Source organism: Myotis lucifugus, unplaced genomic scaffold (assembly GCF_000147115.1).
Source record: "Myotis lucifugus unplaced genomic scaffold, Myoluc2.0 scaffold_52, whole genome shotgun sequence".
Taxonomy (NCBI): domain Eukaryota; kingdom Metazoa; phylum Chordata; class Mammalia; order Chiroptera; family Vespertilionidae; genus Myotis; species Myotis lucifugus.
In genome coordinates, this window is record NW_005871100.1 from 3311136 (window position 1) to 3330119 (window position 18984).

General features: G+C 39.0%; 2 protein-coding genes across 7 annotated transcripts in view; one reads left to right on the plus strand and one right to left on the minus strand.

Annotated features, from left to right (window-relative positions):
• The window catches only part of JAZF1 (JAZF zinc finger 1), a 298763-nt gene extending 293723 nt beyond the window's left edge, over positions 1 to 5040 (plus strand). Inside the window, exon 5 of one of the 2 annotated variants that reach the window (XM_006088755.3) lies at positions 2603 to 5040. In XM_006088755.3, the coding sequence (XP_006088817.1) occupies positions 2603 to 2779 (177 nt within the window). In that variant the 3' untranslated portion in view covers positions 2780 to 5040. The remainder of the gene's footprint in view (positions 1 to 2602) is intronic. The other variant, XM_023753833.1, reaches the window with a different exon arrangement.
• Positions 5041 to 5977: 937 nt separating this feature from the next.
• TAX1BP1 (Tax1 binding protein 1) overlaps positions 5978 to 18984 on the minus strand; it is a 53733-nt gene continuing 40726 nt past the window's right edge. For 4 of the 5 annotated variants that reach the window (XM_023753830.1, XM_023753832.1, XM_023753831.1 and 1 more), the window contains 4 exons: positions 13675 to 13858; positions 13184 to 13332; positions 7707 to 7789; positions 5978 to 7120 (listed from right to left, as the gene is read on the minus strand). In XM_023753830.1, coding sequence (XP_023609598.1) covers positions 6919 to 7120; positions 7707 to 7789; positions 13184 to 13332; positions 13675 to 13858 — 618 coding nt within the window. In that variant the 3' untranslated portion in view covers positions 5978 to 6918. The remainder of the gene's footprint in view (positions 7121 to 7706; positions 7790 to 13183; positions 13333 to 13674; positions 13859 to 18984) is intronic. The other variant, XM_006088757.3, reaches the window with a different exon arrangement.

Genomic DNA, 18984 nt, shown 5'->3' on the forward strand with positions numbered 1-18984 from the left:
GCTTAAGGTCTCTGCAATTAGAAACGTAAGTGAATCTTTTTAAGACTCTAAACTGCAGGGGTCCTCAAACTACGGCCCACGGGCCACATGCGGCCTGCCGGGTGTTTTTGCCGCCGCTGTGTGCATAGGAATTTGTTCATAGTTGTTTTTTTAAACTATAGTCCGGCCCTCCAACGGTCTGAGGGACAGTGAACTGGCCCCCTGTTTACAAAGTTTGAGGACCCCTGCTCTAAAGTCTTAGAAAGTGGGAGTTCCCACCTCTGTGTGTGAATAGAATGGGGAAATCTGGAGTCTGAGTACTAACATTTGTGGTAAGGGTGTACTTTGACACTTGTGAAAATTTTAAATGACAGCAACAGAGAAAAAGGTGGTAAGGTAGGTCTTAAGTTCTTGGACTATGTGTTCCCAAAAGTGCCGCTCATCTTTCCAGATTAGTAAGCCTGATGTATGGAATTGGCTGTTTTCCTCACAGGCAGACATGCACCACCACGTACATATTCCATTTGGGAGCACAGAACCTGGGTTTGCCCTTCTGGTGAGCGCTGATCATCTGGCTTTGTATTGGACTGGCTTTGGTCATTTGATTTCAAAGCTTCCCTCACCTAATTACTGTAAACACTCAGGCCCGGATCCTGTTGGGCGCTGCTATGCCTTTTTGCTTCCTGGCTCGATGTTTATTATTGGTCCTCTGTTCCCTGACAAGGTGCACGTGGTACTGCTGGGCACAGGCGTAGTTGGATTTTTAAAGATCCTTCTTGTAACAAGTTCCCTGGGAGAACAGAGACATGAAATGTTTTAATAACCCTCCATCCACAGAAAGTGACCCTAGTAGGCACTCAGTGAATATCTTGAGCTAATAAATAGGCTATGAAGCAGGCAAATTCAAGTTTCTGGCATTTGTGAGCCAGGAGACTGCCTAACGTGTTACTATTACTTGGAAAGTTGATCTTTCTCTAATAGTCATAAAACTGTATTATTAACTCTTCCTCTTTCAAATAGCTTAAACCCATTACCTTCCATGGTTCTGGGTTGCCTGGCTCCAGCTGGGGAGTTCTCACCTGGGTCTCTCACGACTGCAAGATACCAGGTGGGGCTAGAGCTGGAGGTTGGCTTCCTTACGTGCCTGGGAGTCTGGAGGGATGGCTGGGCCAGCAGGGGACTGACACGGCATAGCTACCCTTGTAACTATTTTAATGGGTCTGATCTGCCATTGTCCCACTGCAGTGAGCTCTTACTCCCTTTAGAAGACTAGTGAGGTGCTTCATCGCCCTGCACACGGGGATTGATGCAGGAGGGCCAAGGACTGAAGGCCAAGAGCAGGTAGGTGTTCAGGGCAAAGGGTTCTTGTGATCAACTCACTGGACAACCTTCATTCAGACTTCGAGCACCGCCACTTGGTTGCTATTTGGCACCACTGGGCTCAACAAAGTCAAGCAGGATTCTCTACCAAAAACTTTTAAAGGTACCAGTGAGCACTGTGAAACGCTAAGAAGGAAATATAAGTAGTAATAACCACTGTTTAATGGCAACTCTCAATTCCTCCCAGAGGAATTGCACATTCCAACCAATTCATTCACTCAAATACCAGACTGTGCTAGATGCTCATGAAATAGCAGCAGTCCGTCCGTCCCATTCTCTGGGAGCTCACCAAGGGCCACTTGTGAAGATAGAGAAGACTGTGCTGAGTGCTTTAGCCGGGCATAGGACCGGGCTCAGTGGGACTAGATTCAGAAACGGCCCACTCCTCCGGTGATCTGTGCTCCTCTTAGTCCCTAATCTGGCAACAGCTGATGGGAATTTTCCAATACTTGTGCTCTAGTATCACCTCTGCCATTTATTCTTAAGTCTTCCATCAGTGAGTCAGTGCCCTGAGCCCATTTACTCACATCTAATGGGATGAGCAATAGTAGCTATTACATCTGTAGAGTGATTCTAGCCATGGAGTCTTACATAGGACATGCTAACAAGTGAGCAAAACCAATTAGCAGAAAGCATTTAGATGTTTTGGGTGCCACATAAGATCTGCAGGCCAGTCTGAAGTCTAGGGCTCTTCTGTGCTGAGACTTCCATAATCTGAAGATGTTCAAGTTCACTGTAGGTCTGGAATGCAGTACATACTAGTCTGCTCAGTATTACTTACTGTGAGCATGGAGTTCCCACCATGGCAGACACACTGACTTCTCGCAGAGTAGAAAACGGACAGGAATTCCAGTAAGGGAGGTACCGGCACCACAGCTGTCATTTTATACATGTCTGGAACTCTACTGCCCTGCCCTGTTTTCTTCCTTTAGAGTTGTTTTTTTTTTGGAGCAGCCTGAGGATATTTTTATATAATTGCCCATTGTTAACTTTCTTCAGAGTAGAAAAAAGATGCAGAGGGAACTGTGCTTCTATACAGCCTCTGAGTCTCAAATACATATTTTATATACAATGTGAAGTCAGTCCTTTCATTTTCAGAGTGAGGCGTATCTGAATTACCTTGAGGTAGCTGTGGGGGTGACCCCATGTGCACAGCTGCATCCGAGAGCACACTGACATTTTCCCACTTGGACGGACATTATAGGACTCCATCTAATAGGTGATATTTCTGTCTTCTCCACAGAATGTGAATGGCATAAAGTACCATGCTAAGAATGGTCACAGAACACAGATTCGTGTCCGCAAACCATTCAAATGTCGTTGTGGTAAGAGTTACAAGACAGCTCAGGGCCTGCGGCACCACACAATCAATTTCCATCCCCCGGTGTCGGCTGAGATTATCAGGAAGATGCAGCAATAACATGCTGGTCATAACTGTGCCAAGGAATCCTCACCAGCAGTTGCTGATTTTGAAAACAGCCACCTTTTTTCAGGGGAAGCATTCAGCCACCCTTTAAAGAAGTAAATGCATGCTTTAAATTTTTTCTGTAATTTTGGAATGATGTATCTTTGTAGAGTTAATGATTTTGTACATTTGCACATGTAATCATCATATCCATTTTCATTACTTTGATATAAGGTGCTAAAAAAAAAAAAGCTCTAGGTTCTCAGCACATTTCCCCCAAAACAAATATGGTTGAGGGCATGTTGCATATTGTTCAGTTGTATTGCAGTGATAGCAGTTGGGGGAGGAGGGGCTGGCACAGAGGTTTGCTTCCCACACCCCCCCCAAGATTTGTAGTGTGACTGAGGTTTTTTCAACACATTAACTCACTATGTTCAAAACCAAAATAATACCTTCATTATCAAACTGGTTATCATGCCTTACATAATGGAGTTAGTATTTGTGAGTAGAAAGACTTTAGGTAATTGAAATATAAATTAAGAAAGAATGTTTAACATATGCTAAAAATATTTTCATATTTAAATAACATACATAAAAGGTATGCTTTTCTGTGTTTTATATTATCTTGCAAGTCCTTTTGCCCTTTAAAAAGCTGAAAATCTTGCCATCTGACTTACCAATTATTTTAGTGTTATAAATGGTGTTTTTGTACAATAGTCTGTTCAGTTCACTCATTAATTTAACACACTTATTGAGTGCAAGGGATTCCATTTATGTCTATTGATACTTGCAGAACAAGATACCAATTTAGTGAAATATGTTTCCCTGAAATCTGTTAGGAAACATTTTGAAATACATACAAATTTTGTGTAAAATTTATTTCTATCTTCATCTTTAGGTGAAGTTTTAAAGCACTTTGTAGTTCTCTATTGCCAACAGATTTAATGTTTTATGTGTTGCCAATTCTTACAACCACTGCCCTAACAAACCTGTGGGTTACAAATAAGAAAATTCCAAGCATGGTTCAAAGGGGAACATTTTTGTTTAGGCCCCTACTGCCTCCTCTTCATGTTCGTTGTTTTTAGACTTTAAAGGCACTTTTCCTATCACATTGTAGATGTCTGTGTTCCACTTGAAACGTCTGTTTAGCTTTATAAAACAATTTGCCGAAATGAAATTGAGCCTTATTGAGAATTAAGTGCTTTCTTGCAGCAGGTGGTCAAAGAATGACTAATATATGACCCATTAGAATAACTCTACGTCTGGACCATTCCTGATGTTTTTCTCACCAACAATACTATCATGCCTTGAGTGTTCTTTTCTCCCAAGTGCTATTCCTTGAACATGAGTTTACCAGTTGCTTAATTATGCAATAAAAATTGCTTTGAGGTGGCCAACTGCTCACAAAACTGGTAAAACGCAAACTTGCATTGCTTATAAAATAACTTTCTTCCCATGTTTCTGTTAGCCAGATGAGTAAGCTTCTATATTCTTAAGTTGTGAATCCCTCATAATGAGGGATTTTTAAGTATTTATAAAGACACTGCCCTTTAAAAATTTCCTCAGATCTCTGAAGCATGGTCTTGGTCCTGATATACAGTGCTATTCTGTATGTTGAAAAGGGTGATCTAGACAGAAAAAGCCATTAGTTGGTGCATAAGAAGGCCCTACTGGCTATTTCACATTTACCTATAATTGACCAAAAATTTTTTAGGCCATCAGTTATTTAGCTTTTGCTCTTTCTAGTGCAAGAAATTGCAGGCTGGATCAGCAGTTCAACAGCTAAACAGTCATAAAATAGTCATTGTGCATGTTAACATTTCTTTCAACTATAAAACAAATTCCAACTTCTACTTGCTTATTCATTGTGACAGTATTACTAAAGGTAAGGATGGGAATATTTTGTTATACCGTGTATAGTGAATGTATTGTACTGTGTCTGTGAAAACTGTGCTTTAAATTATATTTTCATATGTTTTGTTGTTTGGGACAGAGCACATTAAGTTTGAAAGCGACAGAGGTTTTAGAACTGAAGACAAGTTAATGAATCAAAATCCTGTCAAGAAAAGCTGCTTATAAATGTAGATGAAATTGCATTTTAAATAAACTGTCTCTGACCCAAAATAAACATGGCTCTTTATTTTCATTAGCATCCATCATGAAAAGCCAGTATCAAGTTTACCACGGAAACTACTCTACCTCCTCAGTGCCTTGTTCTACCGTAGGCTGCCTTTCCTTCCCCACCCACCCCCCAGAATTCAGCATGTAGAGTGTATTTAATTTTTTGCTTAATATTTGCCTAACAGCAGCACATCAAAATATGGGAGGCAAAAAGTGATGAAGAAGGAAATCCACTATTTTACTTTGACATGTCAACAACACTCTAGCAATGCAGCAGTTAGAGAATCAGTAAGGATTTAAACTCAACAGCATCAACAATTAACTGTTATAGTAACTATTGTTTTGAACTACTGATCCTTTATCCAACAACAGAATACACAATGTTCACTCAGAACATCCACCAAGAAAGACCATTCATTATAAGCCACAAAACACACTTTAATTCCTAAGAATATAAATGCTACAAAGCATGTTCTCAGACCACAGTGGAATTGAACTTATTTTGATGTTTTCCAGCTTGAGGCAAAAAGCTACTCAAGTCCAAGACTACTAAAATGAATAATCTTATTTCACTGGTGGTAGTACTATAATATTCAAAGACTTTTAGGTCATCATGGTCCATAATTACTAATGCAATAAAAATGCTCTATCACAGAACATTTTCTCTGAAATATTCTGCTTATCATGTGACCTTGAGGAAGCTAAAATATGAAGTCCTAAACATCTGGTTTCCCTAGACTAAAAAGCCTTTTTAAAGGATTCCAACAATAGACAAATTCTGCTCCTAGACATAGCCTATAGTCCTCTGCTCTACCAACTGACCTATTGAAATGCTCACAAATTCCGCTCCTAGAAACAAATACAGATGTATGATGCAGTTCATATACAGCACCCCAAATGCAACCACGCTGACTGTTGACTTAACATCTTAAATAGTTTGAGTATTTTCAGCAGCAGACTAAAAAAACCAATACTTTAAATTCTTAATATTGATAGTATAAAAGAGAAATACAGTGCCGAAAACATTTTAAAAATTCAGACAAAAAAAGATGTTCAAGATGCTAGACTTAATGAAAAACAATCACAAATAAATTTGACAATAAAATCACCTCCCAAAATGTGTCCTCTTTAATGTTAATGAATACTATACATGGCAGAAACACAACTTATTTACATATTACATTTTTAATCACTGAGAATGTTATTTCAAAGTTATACTCTAATTAGGAAAATGTGAAAAAGATAAGGATACATTTCCTGTGATTTTATGCCACAAACACCACTATTTAGTAGATCATATAATATGAAACAACTGTACAACATACCTTATTCCATTTTCCCATGATAGAAATAATAACTTTAAGATGGCTTAAACATAACTCTTCAGGCTATTCTAAAAAAAATTTAGTCACAAAATTAGTAAAATATGCCTTCCCTTAATTCCTAAAGCAAATATTTCAAATATAAAAAGAATATTTGTCATACTGCAAGCATGTGATCTCATTCTACATAGAGCTCCATTTCTTAAGAGGCTTAAAAAAAAACATCATTTCATGGGCTAAATTATGCAAATTTCTGTATTCAAAGAATTACTTTGCAAGATTGTTATGATAAATGCTTTTTATTATTACATAATATTTAGTAGTCATGCTCAACCAACAAGGTCAACAGAAACTTGTAAATATTCTGCTAAATAATTAACTATAATACTTTTTCTTCCCAATGCAGTAACATTAGAATAATCCTTGTTTCCTTTAGTCATATAATTTTGCAAACTGGGGAATAAATGAAAATACAAACACCCAAGAGCTTCTTTTCTTAAGCAGGTAAGATTAAAAGAGGTTAAAATTATATTTATCGATAAGCCAAACATTGACCCCCAACCCTAGTAACACCAAACTCAAAGTAGATCTTGGTCAGAAGAGTACGGGAGAGGGTGCATGGAAGTGATTACCTGTGGGCTCCTATTGGTCTATTTGAGATGATTTTTTTTAAACTGCTAAACTGTATTATTAACTCATAATAAAAAGTAACTAATCAAAATTTAAAACATTCTGATCAAAATGGGTCTGTACATGTCTTTCAAACCCTTGCTGGTCATAGTCAGGAGGGAACTGCTCGCTGCACATTGGGCACACCTTCCAGTGACTTTCAACATGTTCTTCAAATTTGCTCTGATCATAGTTGGGAGGGAACATTAATTCACAGAGGGGACACTTCTTGTGAACATCAAAGCTTAAAGAAATAGGAAAATGAAAGAATTACATATTTCTAATAAATATCTAACAATAGTATTCTTCAGAATATGACAAGGCTACATTTATCTAGTTAAGCTGATATTCATACTAAACAATTTACCTTGAAAGTCTTCAGTTACTCCAGAAACCTTCTGCTTCTAAATGGTTGCTACTGACAATTGTGTAAAGCATTTATAAAGCCTCTAAATTTACTTTTACATTTAGATTGACAAAGAAAAACCTTTTTTCATTAAAGTCCCCCAAATACAATTACATTATGTGAAATGAGGCTTACTGACAAGAAATCAATTTTTAACTAACAACGAATGCTACTGGTAAACCTATAATTAATACATCTTATCATTCCCAACAGTGTTCATTTGAGTGTGTCCACAGCACTGGTTCTTAAAGGATTTTGTGCATCAGTATCACCAGGAAGGCATGTAAAAGCACCAAGAGTTTTAAGTTCAGAAGGAATGAAGTAGGTCCCTAATCACGTGCATTTCTAACAAGTTTGCAGAAACCAAACTTTGAGAGTCATGTTCTATATAACCCACATTTTACATAAGAAAGAGAAAAATTACCTGGAATCAAAGCAGAAGCCTGTCCCATGCCCATGCAAATGCGTATTTGGAGGATCAGGAGCAGTGGGCACATTCTCATCCTCCTAGCAAAAAATAATTTTGCAACTTTTTGAGAAAAATGAAACGAAACAAGTTTTTCAATTCAATCAAGCATAGTATAAAGAAATTAAGACTGCACTTTTTAAATTTTCAATTCTATTACAAATTAATTAGATTTTCAAAGTACAATTTCTTACAGAATATTTCACTGTGGATGAAGTATTACTGTCCTGAAATAAAAAGCAGTATTTAGTGGAATGGAGAGTATACCACACCTGTATGTGTGAATGCAGTAGAGATCAGGAACTTTTTTGAACCTACATGTAGGTAACTTTCTTTTTAGGATTCCATAAAAATCTTAACACTGCATTATTTTCCCTGTTACTCTCATTTAGTAACTTAATTTGCAAGACAGACAGTATCATCTTTGACAACTTACACTCATTGTGAAATATACAGAAATTACACATAAATGAAAATTAGTTAAATATGAGTTTGCACACATATGTCCTTGGGCACGCATGTACACACACACAGACAATTCCAACTGGAAAACCAAGTTAAAGCAAAGCTCCAAACTACAGGCCTCAAAACCCTGTTGTAAAAGAATAAAAATCAAAATCAAATATTTGATTAATTGATTGTCAATGAAGAATCCTAAAAACCTGTAAACCTGAGTTTCAATCTGAAAGAAAATAGTGCTTCAATTTCCATGCCCCCATCCCTGTGGTCATTTTTTAGAGATCTGTACATGCTAAATCAACAGCCAAACACAGACTCTCACTTTACATCAAAAGCAGCCACATCATGGCAGGTGCCCATTTGCTTCCCTCCTCTGAGCAGCTGTTAGCTGCTCTCATGTACTAAACAAACAGCACATAAACAGGTAGAGCTGGCACTGATGAGTTCTTATATTGCTGGGTAGTCATGCTTGCCTCCAGGCTGCTATTAATGGGCTAAGTAGTCAAGTCTGTCCCAGGAAGAGGTGCCCAAAAAGTGTATGTGGTGAACAAACAAGACAAATGATCTTTTTTAGGGGGATGGGGAGCATGGCTATTATTCTGACAATTATCCCCTCCTGAATGGTCCAATAAAGGGCTTGAGAGGCTTCTTCTTTCCTGTTCATCACATGAGAAAATGCTTGTTTACATTTATGATTCCCTCAGGATATATGTGGGCAACAAATAACAGGATAGATAATGAGGGGCTGGGGAAAACAAAACGTACTTCATATACTTCAAAAATTAAAATCCTTTAAGTGATAAAAGATCTAGACACCTTTTAAATCTATAGATACAAAGAGGAAAAAAATAATATAGGAGTTGAATCTACTAAACTTAACACGCATGACAGTAACAATATTTAAAACACTGAATCTGCTTATACTACTATATATTAATATGAACAAAATCTCATTTTCTTTGAAAAAAATAAAGTCTTTGAAAGTGGGCATTTAAAAAAATAATTGGAAAAGATAAAAAAGGAAAAGGTCTGGATATTCTACTTTTCAAAATTCTTAATGACACAGATATTTATAATAAAAAACAATTTTCCAGAGCCAAAAATATAATAGAACCCAAAAATCTTACAACGTCCTGTTTTATAATGACTAATAGCTTACAACAATTTACTGCTTCCACAAATCAATCAGCTAACAATAGTTTGCTGCTAGCTAAGGCACTAGACTCAGATTAGCCAACAGACATATTAAGATTGCTCATAAAATATCAGGGGGTGGGGAAAGCAATTTACATTTAGTAGTCTTAAGTCATATATAATTTGGTAATGATGACCCTATTATTCCCTATCTTTTATCACCTGTTACTTAATAAAACAAGTGAGGGACTCGAGTAGAATTCTAGGTGTTATGAGACATAAGTTCCCATGAAATAAGAAATCACTTACTTAGAGAACAGTTCAAAACCAGAAAGTATACAGTAAGTTCTATGATAGACAATTCATAAAGTCTCTCATAACCTTGACATGCAAAATGACCAGTCAAATATCACTCACAAATACTGCTTTTATTCTATTTTACTTATCAACAGCAGTTAGTTTCCAAAACCATATGCGATTAAATATAACCAATTAGTTTGGGAAGTGAGGCTGTTAAAGCAGGCCCACTGTCAGCAGCAATAAAAAAAAATGGCTGCTGGACCAAAGAGAAAAGCAGACAAACTCCAAACATCCAATAATATTTCAGCATTGGAGCTAACACCTTTACCTCTTAAAAGAGCCTAACTTTTGCCCTGGCAGTCATGCTCAGTGGTTAGAGCGCCAGACCATGTACAGAAGGGTCGCAGGTTCGATACCCAGTGGCCCGCCGATGGGGCACATTCAGGGGGCAACCAATCGATGTGTCTCTTTCACATCGATGTTTGCCTGTCTCTCTCTCTCTCTCTCTCTCTCTCTCCCCATGCCCTCCCTTCTACTCTCTCTAGAATCACTGGAAAAAATATACTTGGATGAGGATTTAACAACAAAAAAAACACATAACTTTTAATGTTGGTTTTTAAGTTAATGAACTTGAGCCATCAAGGCTATGTTAGGTATTCTTTAAGAAGGCAGAGAATCACGTATTGCAGGTTAGAAAGATTTCCACCCCAAAACTAAAGTACTCAAGTTTTAGAACTGAAAGATGTCAACCCAAAAGAACTTTGAATAGCAGATTTTAAAGTGTTAGTACCTAGTACTTTAGCTAAACTAAAATAATCTTGTAAGCAAATTTTATTGGGAGTACCATACTTAAATTTATTTATGAACAGTTCCAAATAATTAATTTTCTTAAATTTTCATTTCTACAAAAGTCTAAACCACTTACTTTGTTCATCAATCTCTAGACCCATCAGCACAATACTATTTCCACCACAAATTGGTTATTAAGCAAATGAAACAAGCTATGGTAAACTGCTCTACTTGAATTGCAAACATTTCTCATTAGATGCCCAACTCAAAATCTAGTCTATGAAAAAAAATTTTCTTATCAAACAAATAATATTAAAATGGGTTAATCTCTTGGACAATAAAACAGGGTTAATTATACTGAATTCAAAATGCAATGATTGTAGAAATATAACTAACTATATGTGACAAAGCAATTCTAATTCTATTTATAGATCCAAAAGAACCAGGAACTGGAGCAGATATATTTGTACACCTATTGTCATGTCAGCATATACTCAAAAGGTAGAAACAACCTAATGTCTATCGATGGAAGAATGGATAAACACAAGGTATACCATAAACATACAATGGATTATAATTTAGCCTTCAAAACAAAGGAAATTCTGACACATTATATCAGGGATGAATCTCAAGGACATTATGCTAAATGAAACATGTCAATCACAAAAAGATTCCACTTATGAGGTACTGAGATGCTAAAGATGCCCTGAAAGAAGAAAGTTTGGGAAACTTTGCTTTAGCCTATTTGATTGGTTGGTAGTTGATAGATGGTTAAAGACCACAGCTTCTATAGGCCAAAGTGATGAGACTCAAATCCTGCTGTACCTTACCAGCAGTGTGAAGCAAGCCAGTTAAGCTGGCTCATAATGCCTCTCAATAGAAACAGGAATAGTTCCTCACAGGACTGCTACAAAGAACAAATGAGTTAATATATTTAGAAAGCTAAACATTAGCTGGCAAAAAGAGCTATAGAAATGTTTGTTGCCATCACCATCATGATAATTTTGTTAGTTATTGCTATTGCAATTAATTAGGTAAGAGAAAGTCAAAAAAGGTTTTTGATCTGATAGCTGACCCCAGTTTCTGGTACAGGAGGAGATACGGCAGGAATAGGCCATAAGAGCAGTCCACCTCAACCCTGACTCAAAGATGCTGGGTCCTGTGGCTGTTCATCACTCCCAGGGAAGACAACCAAAGAAAAGGAACAGGTCAACTCAAATCTGTTTTCTATATTCTAACTAAAATTACTAACTCAAATACTTTAGTTGCAAGTGATGTGTGTGTTTTTTGTTCTAATGACAATTAAAAAAAAAAAAAGGTCTGAATGTACATAAAAATAAATTTCTGTATAATGTGAAAAATCTTCTGATTGCAAAATACAATTACCCAAGATGTGCCTATTAAGAGTCCTTCCATCTCATTACCAAATCTAATAAGCATGTCAGCAAATGAGCACAAGCTTCTAACACTGCTTCTCATGGGTTTGCAGAAGGGCAAAGCACACAGATCAGAAAGAACATTCTGCTAATTAAACTGAAGCAGATGACTACGGGAGAGAAGGGCTTGTCACATGTAACATCTGTGCCAAGAATGATCAGATTAAATATGCAAAGTGTGAAATAAAGGTTTGAAAAAGCAGTAAAATGATACTCTAGACCTTAAATAGGCTACAAAAGTTCTGACAGTTTTCCTAATTATTCCCAGTAATGGACATAGGAGGCCAAAAGGCAAAAGAGAGAAATACATTTTTCTCCATTATGAGTGTTGAGCACTAGGGCTAAAATCATGTCTGTCTGAACACTGATCAGTTTCTGCAAAGGTTAATAGCAATTAAATGCAGCAAACTAGATTAAATGAGAAACAGGTCATGATACTACTGTACTTGCAAAGAGCACAATAAAGCATTTCTTTTAAATTCTTATTAATGCACAGGAAATTCAGAAGGAGCTGCTATGAAGATAAAAACCTATTTATTAAATAAAGAACTCCCTTAAATGAAATAAAAACAGTGACACACTACATAAACTAATTTAATTATCAGTATTGTATTGCTGAGAGGTTAAATACTAACAATGTCTAAAAGAATATTTCTCTGAAAAAGAATAATACATATACTTTCCTCTTTTTCTAGCTAAATAAAGAGTCCACCTTAAAATTTAAAGTAGGTTATAAGTGCTAAAATGAAAAGATGCACACTACAGCATAATATCATAATACTTTGCTTCTTCTGGTCTACTACATCTGCATCAAAGGAGTAAATTACTTCATGAAAATAAAGATTAAAGTATCTGTGACTATACTTAATAATACTGTATTGTATATTTGAAGGTTGATAAGAGTACATCTTAAGTTCTAATAACAAGGGGAAAAACTAACTAAAACAAATGTCAATTAGACTAATGGTGATCATTTCACAATATATACAAATATCGAATTATCATGTATACACCTGAAACTAATATAGTGTCATATGTCAGTTACATTTCAATTAAAAAAAATTTAATTAAACTTTCTGTTAACATTTTGAGGTCATTCTCCAAACTTAATATTTTATTTTAGTATAAATCCTAAAGTATAAATATGAAGCATATTAAAGGTTGATCTTTCAAATTTAAATACAAGCACACTTTTTAAAAAATCAAGTAATCATGTGTACACACAAACACACATTTTCTCAAGATACACATAACCACATAACTCTCTATATAGGAGAGAAAAAAGAAACAGGCTCAGAAAATGGAAATTCAATTTACTTTACTATCCTCAGGGTCTTCTAAACCATCAGGCCGACTAAGGTTTCGAGCAGGCTGGCTGCAGACAACATTATCTTCCAGTCCCCAAGAAGGTACTCTCACAGGTGGCCTTTGGATTTCATCTGGGTAAAAAGCACCATCTGCTCCATCTGAAAAAAATGTTTTGCAAGGGAAGGGTAAAAGCTGGTACTAAAATTAGAATCGCTGTGTATAGGTATGATGAACGATATAAAAAAACATTTTAGCTCATCAAAAAAATATATTTTTAACCCAAGTGACTCAAAATAAGAACTGTATGCAATAAGCAAATAGATTATTCATTCATGGCATATCACTTCTGGATGAAGCCAGTTAGTGTTAAACATTAAAACTGCTCATTATAATGTTTCTATTAGAATTGACTGTACCAGTAGTTTTCTAATCCCACAAAAATATACACAAAAAAAACCCTCCAAATTCAGCTAACCCCAAACTAAAAATATTTTAATAACCTCTTGTCTCCTGTGTTGCATAAGGATTACCATATTGCAGAACTGGTTGTGTATCTGGTACTGCAGAAACATGACCATTTTGCTCAGAGCATGTGTGGAGCCCCTGTGAGATCTGCTGAGGACTCTGGGAATTCTGACCTTCCATGTTCCCTTCTGCTTGATTTTCTAGAGTCCTTTTAAGTTCCTAAAATTAACAAAAACAAAGGCAATAGGCAAAGTAATCAAATACTTTATAACAAGGGCAGCATTAAATATTTAGCCAAAATATAACTGTAAAATTATTTCCCTATTACAGTAGTTCCCCCTTATCCAATTTTTCTTTCTGTGGTTTAGTTACCCATGGTCAACCACTGTCCAAAACATTTAACACATTTCGTACCGCTCAGGAGTTTTCTCGTGTTTCGCGCACCATCTGTTAAGGACCGTTCACAAGTGTTCTCGTTTTTCACGCCCATGGAAAAAGGAGCGAATCTAGATACTTATGTAAATTTTGTTTGGTCCCTCTTCATAGAGGAAAATGTTTTACAGTACCATACGTTAAAAAAGTACTAGGAACTTTAATTGTTTAATTGTTTTTGTAAATAAAAATGTTATAATTATTGAAAAACAACACCTAAAGTGCATTATGATGATTTAAATAATGTGCTGTTTGCCCAAAAACGTGCGGTCCCTGGCGTATGTCTTAGAGATTTCTATGCGGTACGCAATGTGTTAAGAAGAACTTCCATAAGCAATACATAAAATTTAAATTACACATGATAAAATCTCACTCCATCCTGTTCTGTACTGCACAGTACAAGAATCATTTCTTTCCAGCATATCCACTGCTGCCATTAGTCACTTAGTACCCATCTTGGTTATTAGACTGTTATGCTACTGCAGTGCTTGTGTTCAAGTAACCCTTACTTTACTTAATAATGGCTCCAAACTTTACCACAGAAATATGGGTATAGGAAACAACTATCACTATACTATCTAATAATAGACAAACATGGTAATTGACCGTACCTTGGCTACACCTCCCATTGGCTAATCAGCATGATATGCAAATTAACCACCAACAAAGATGGCAGCTAATTTGCATACTGCAGGCAGGGCGGAACAGCGCCATACCGCCTGCCCTGCCACCATCTGGGCCTGCTATTTGCGACCTGGGGCGGTGGGGCGGGACAGCGCCATCCCGCCTGCCTTGCCGCCATCTGGGCCTGCTATCTGCGACCCGGAGCGGTGGGCGTCCATGTGCGACCCGACCCGGGGCGGCTGGGTGAGGGCAGCAGCGATCAGCCAGCCCGCCCGGGCATCCTGTGTGCGACCCGAGCTGGGGCAGTGCCCCAACCCCCAGATCGGCCCTGCCGTGTGCGCGACCCGGGGCGGTGCCCCAACCCCCAATCGGCCCTGCCGTGTGCGCGACCCGGGGAGGTGGGGCAGGCACCAAGGGATTGGGCCTGCCATCTGCCACCCGGGGAGCAGGCCTAAGCCATCAGGTGGTTATCTCCCGAGGGGTCCCAGACTGTGAGAGGGCACAAGTGGGGCTGAGGGACACCCCCCTCACCCCTCCTCCCCCGCCAGTGCACAAATTTTTGTGCACCGGGCCTCTAGTCTATCTAATCTAATAAAAGAGAAACATGGTAATTAGCGTACGACCGCTACCCTTTTCATTGGCTAATCAGGGCGATATGCAAATTAACTGTCAACTAAGATGGCGGTTAACCGCCAACAAAGATGGCGGTTAATTTGCATATGTAGGCACAATGCAGGGAGGCAAAAGGGAAAGCAGGAAGAAGCCCCCTGCCACTGACAGTGATCGGAAACCCAGGGGGAAGCTAAGAGCCGGGGGGCAGGCCATGATCGGAGAATCGGGCGCCTTTGCCGCCCTGGCCAGTGATAGCAGGAAGTAGGGGTGGAGCCAGCGATGGGAGCTGGGCACAGGCGAAGCTGGCAGTCCCGGGAGCTAGGGGTCCCTTGCCTGGGCCTAAAGCGGAGCCCGCGATCGCGGGGCTGCTGCAGCTGCGGGTCCCCACTACCCAGGCCGGACGCCTCGGCCAGGGGCGGAGCCCGCGCGATCGCGGCACCGCTGCCACCTTTGCCCTGCCACCAGTGGGTGATCCGAGAAGCCTGGGGGGTGGGGCAGGGAAGCGACACAGACAGCGATGCAGAACCCGGATGCAGAGGCAGGGAAACGGCTGCCGCCAGCTTCCCAGCTTCCCTGCCCTGCACCCAGCTTCTGTGATCAGTGACCCCAGAAGCCCAGTGCAAAGGCGATCACAGAAGCCGGATGCAAGGGCAGGGAAGCAGCCGCCCCCAGGGTATCCGGCCGCGGCTTCCCTGCCCCCCACCTGGCTTCTGAGATCGGAGACCGGCCGCGGCTTCTCTGTCCCGCACCCAGCTTCTGCAATCCGTGACCGCAGAAGCTGGGTGCGCCAGCTCCCCAGCCGTGGCTTCCCTGCCCCGCACCTGGCTTCTGGGATGGGTGACTGCAGAAGCCCAGTGCAACAGAAGCCAGGTGCGTGGGCAGGGAAGCAGCCTCAGCCAGCTTCCCTGGCTGGGGCTTCCCTGCCCCGCACCCGGCTTCTGCAATTGGTGATGCCTATTTCTGCATGACACTTAACTGACTACCCTCCCTTGAAGCACAGAAGAAGAAGAAGGCCCCAGAAGAAGAAGCCGCCCACCTTTGGTCCTGGCGCCAGCACCTGGGGCTGGCTGCAGCCCAGGAGATGGACAAGCTACTGGCCAGAGGTCCCAGGCTGCAGCCACCCGGAGAAGCTACCAGCCCTGTGGTCCAGGGCGCCAACGCCTGTGGCCAGGGAAACAGGTTCCCTCTTCTCCTACTGTAGTCATTACTTCAATATTCCCCTTCTGAATTTCTCTCCTGTGCTGCAACCCAACTCCACTTTTTATCGGAAGGATACGGAACAGAGAGAGCAGTGTTAAAAGCTTACATTTTTAAGCCGGCAAGGTTGGTACTTAAACATATAAATGGAAAACTAGAGTCCTTAAGGTAACAAAGGCTACCAAGGACAGGGACAGCGCATGACCTATTATATCCAGCAATCCATATGGGGACTGAAAACTTTGCAATGATGACAATTACTGAAGATATGAATCAACTAAAATAGTTGACAGGGACAATTCTTCCATCTTTGAAAATATCTACATCAAATCTGTTTAAATAGATTTTCATCTGCATAATATAACACATTCTGACAAGACCACCACCTCCACCAATGTGGTCAGTGTTGTGCTGTAAAATGTTTATTAACTGAGGGACCCCCCCCTCCCCCTCGAGTGCACAAATTTTGTGCACCGGGCTACTAGTGCTATTTATAATAGCTCAGAATTGTGAATAGAAAAAAAAGAGAAAGTAAAAAAATATTTCAAAGATGATTCGAGAAAATAGAAAAAGGGTACAAAAGGAGCAAAAAAGTTAGAGATGATAAAATACTTCTGCAAAAGTTTAGGCAAATTAATTAGAGGAGTATGGTTAAGTTATTCTGTGGGCAAACAATAAACTACTTAAATGGAGTCAAGGGTTTCAGCAAAGATTTATATGCATGCACTGGTACAGTCAAGCAACTTCATTGAGAGTTCTACCTAATAAAGAATTTACTCTAAGTTAATATCCTCTCCTCTACCATAAAAAAATACATAAATCCTCTGCAAGTAGGATGCAGGGTAAGAAAAGGACCAGTAATAAGCAGCTTGGATTTCTCATGGAGGAAACTGGAGGCGGGATAAAGAGACATGGCCAAAATAGTTATGGTTAGGTTGTTTGGCAAATTGGAAGTCTCAACTCTTGACTTAAGAAAAGATTCTTAAATTTGCATTCACAACGACCCTGCCCCCAAAAGGTCCATGTTTAGAATTGAGGAGATCCATGAACTTAGAAGGGAGGGAAAATTTATATCTTTTCACTAACTTCTGACTGACATTTAGCATTTTCTTTATGAATGTAGCCAAAAAAAAAAAAAATACAGCAATAGTTGCTGTACCTTTAACTGTCACCTACAGAAGTCACAGATATATTCATTTCATATGTCACTGCAGCTGTCTCAAAACAGCCATTCTATTCATCACTACTTTGAAATTATGGTAAATAGACATACTAAACCTTATTTAACATTTTAATAAGCAAGCACATATACTCATATGTCACAAATTTTAAAAAATATTTTGATAACTATTTCTTAGAATTTAATTTTTTTGTGGTTCTATATATTCTGCTTTATTCATTTAAAAATATTTTCTGAAAATAGACTTCACCAGACTATAAAAATACCCTTGCAACAAAACTGGTCAAGAACCCACGTGGGCCCTAGCTGGTTTGGCTCAGTGGATAGAGCATCAGCTTGTGGACTGAAGGGTCCCTGGTTCGATTCCAGTCAAGGGCACATGTCCCAGTTGCGGGCTCGAGCCCCAATAGGGGGTGTGTAGGAGGCAGCTGATCAATGATTCTCTCTCATCATTGATGTTTCTCTCTCTCTCTCTCTCCCTCTCCCTTCCTCTCTGAAATCAATAAAAAATATTTTTCAAAAAGAACCCATGTGGGATCTCCTCCCCTATCTTAAAAGACAATCATTAACATGAGTGTAGCTATCTTACCTGAGCAAAACAATATTAAGCTGATTTGCAGTTCTCCTAAAATAAAAAGCCTCCACAATTTAAGAAATAGATTTTGTTAGAAGTCCTCTTTGACAATTTCAGTTCCAGGGAACACAAGTTTGCTTTGCTGGTTTTCCTTTGCTAGAAAGAGTGCCTAAATCTTTTTTTTTTCCTTCAGGGCCCCAAAATGTCTCACAGTAGCCATAGTTTTACAAATTACTCGTACTCCAACTGTTAAATAGAAGGAACAATGTATTGCTCTTATCTGCCACATGTGATGCTGTGAGAGTAAGGGAGAACAGACATTAAATGTTTTGAATTACTTTCAACTCTGAACAAGTTGTTCAAGGTATAAAATCCTCCTAATTTTTTCTTTTATCACTTCCAGGCAGCCTCTAAGTTACAGCAAAAAAGGTAAACAAATGGTAGTCTATATTATTTTTATAAGATCAGTTCTTCGGGGTCATTATTTAATCATCGTGCTATTATTGCATTTCAGTAGAAATGCTGTATTTCTACTGATGTATAATAAAAAAAGCGTAATATGCTAATTAGACCGGACAGCCGAATGACCTTCCAGACATCATTCCAGACAAAGCCAGGGCTGCAAGGGCCAAGGCAAGCCACTGCAGCTGCGAGGGCCGAGCCCCTTGCATTAATTTTTTTGCTTTATGCCTCCTATGATTCATACATTACTCTTATATATCCACA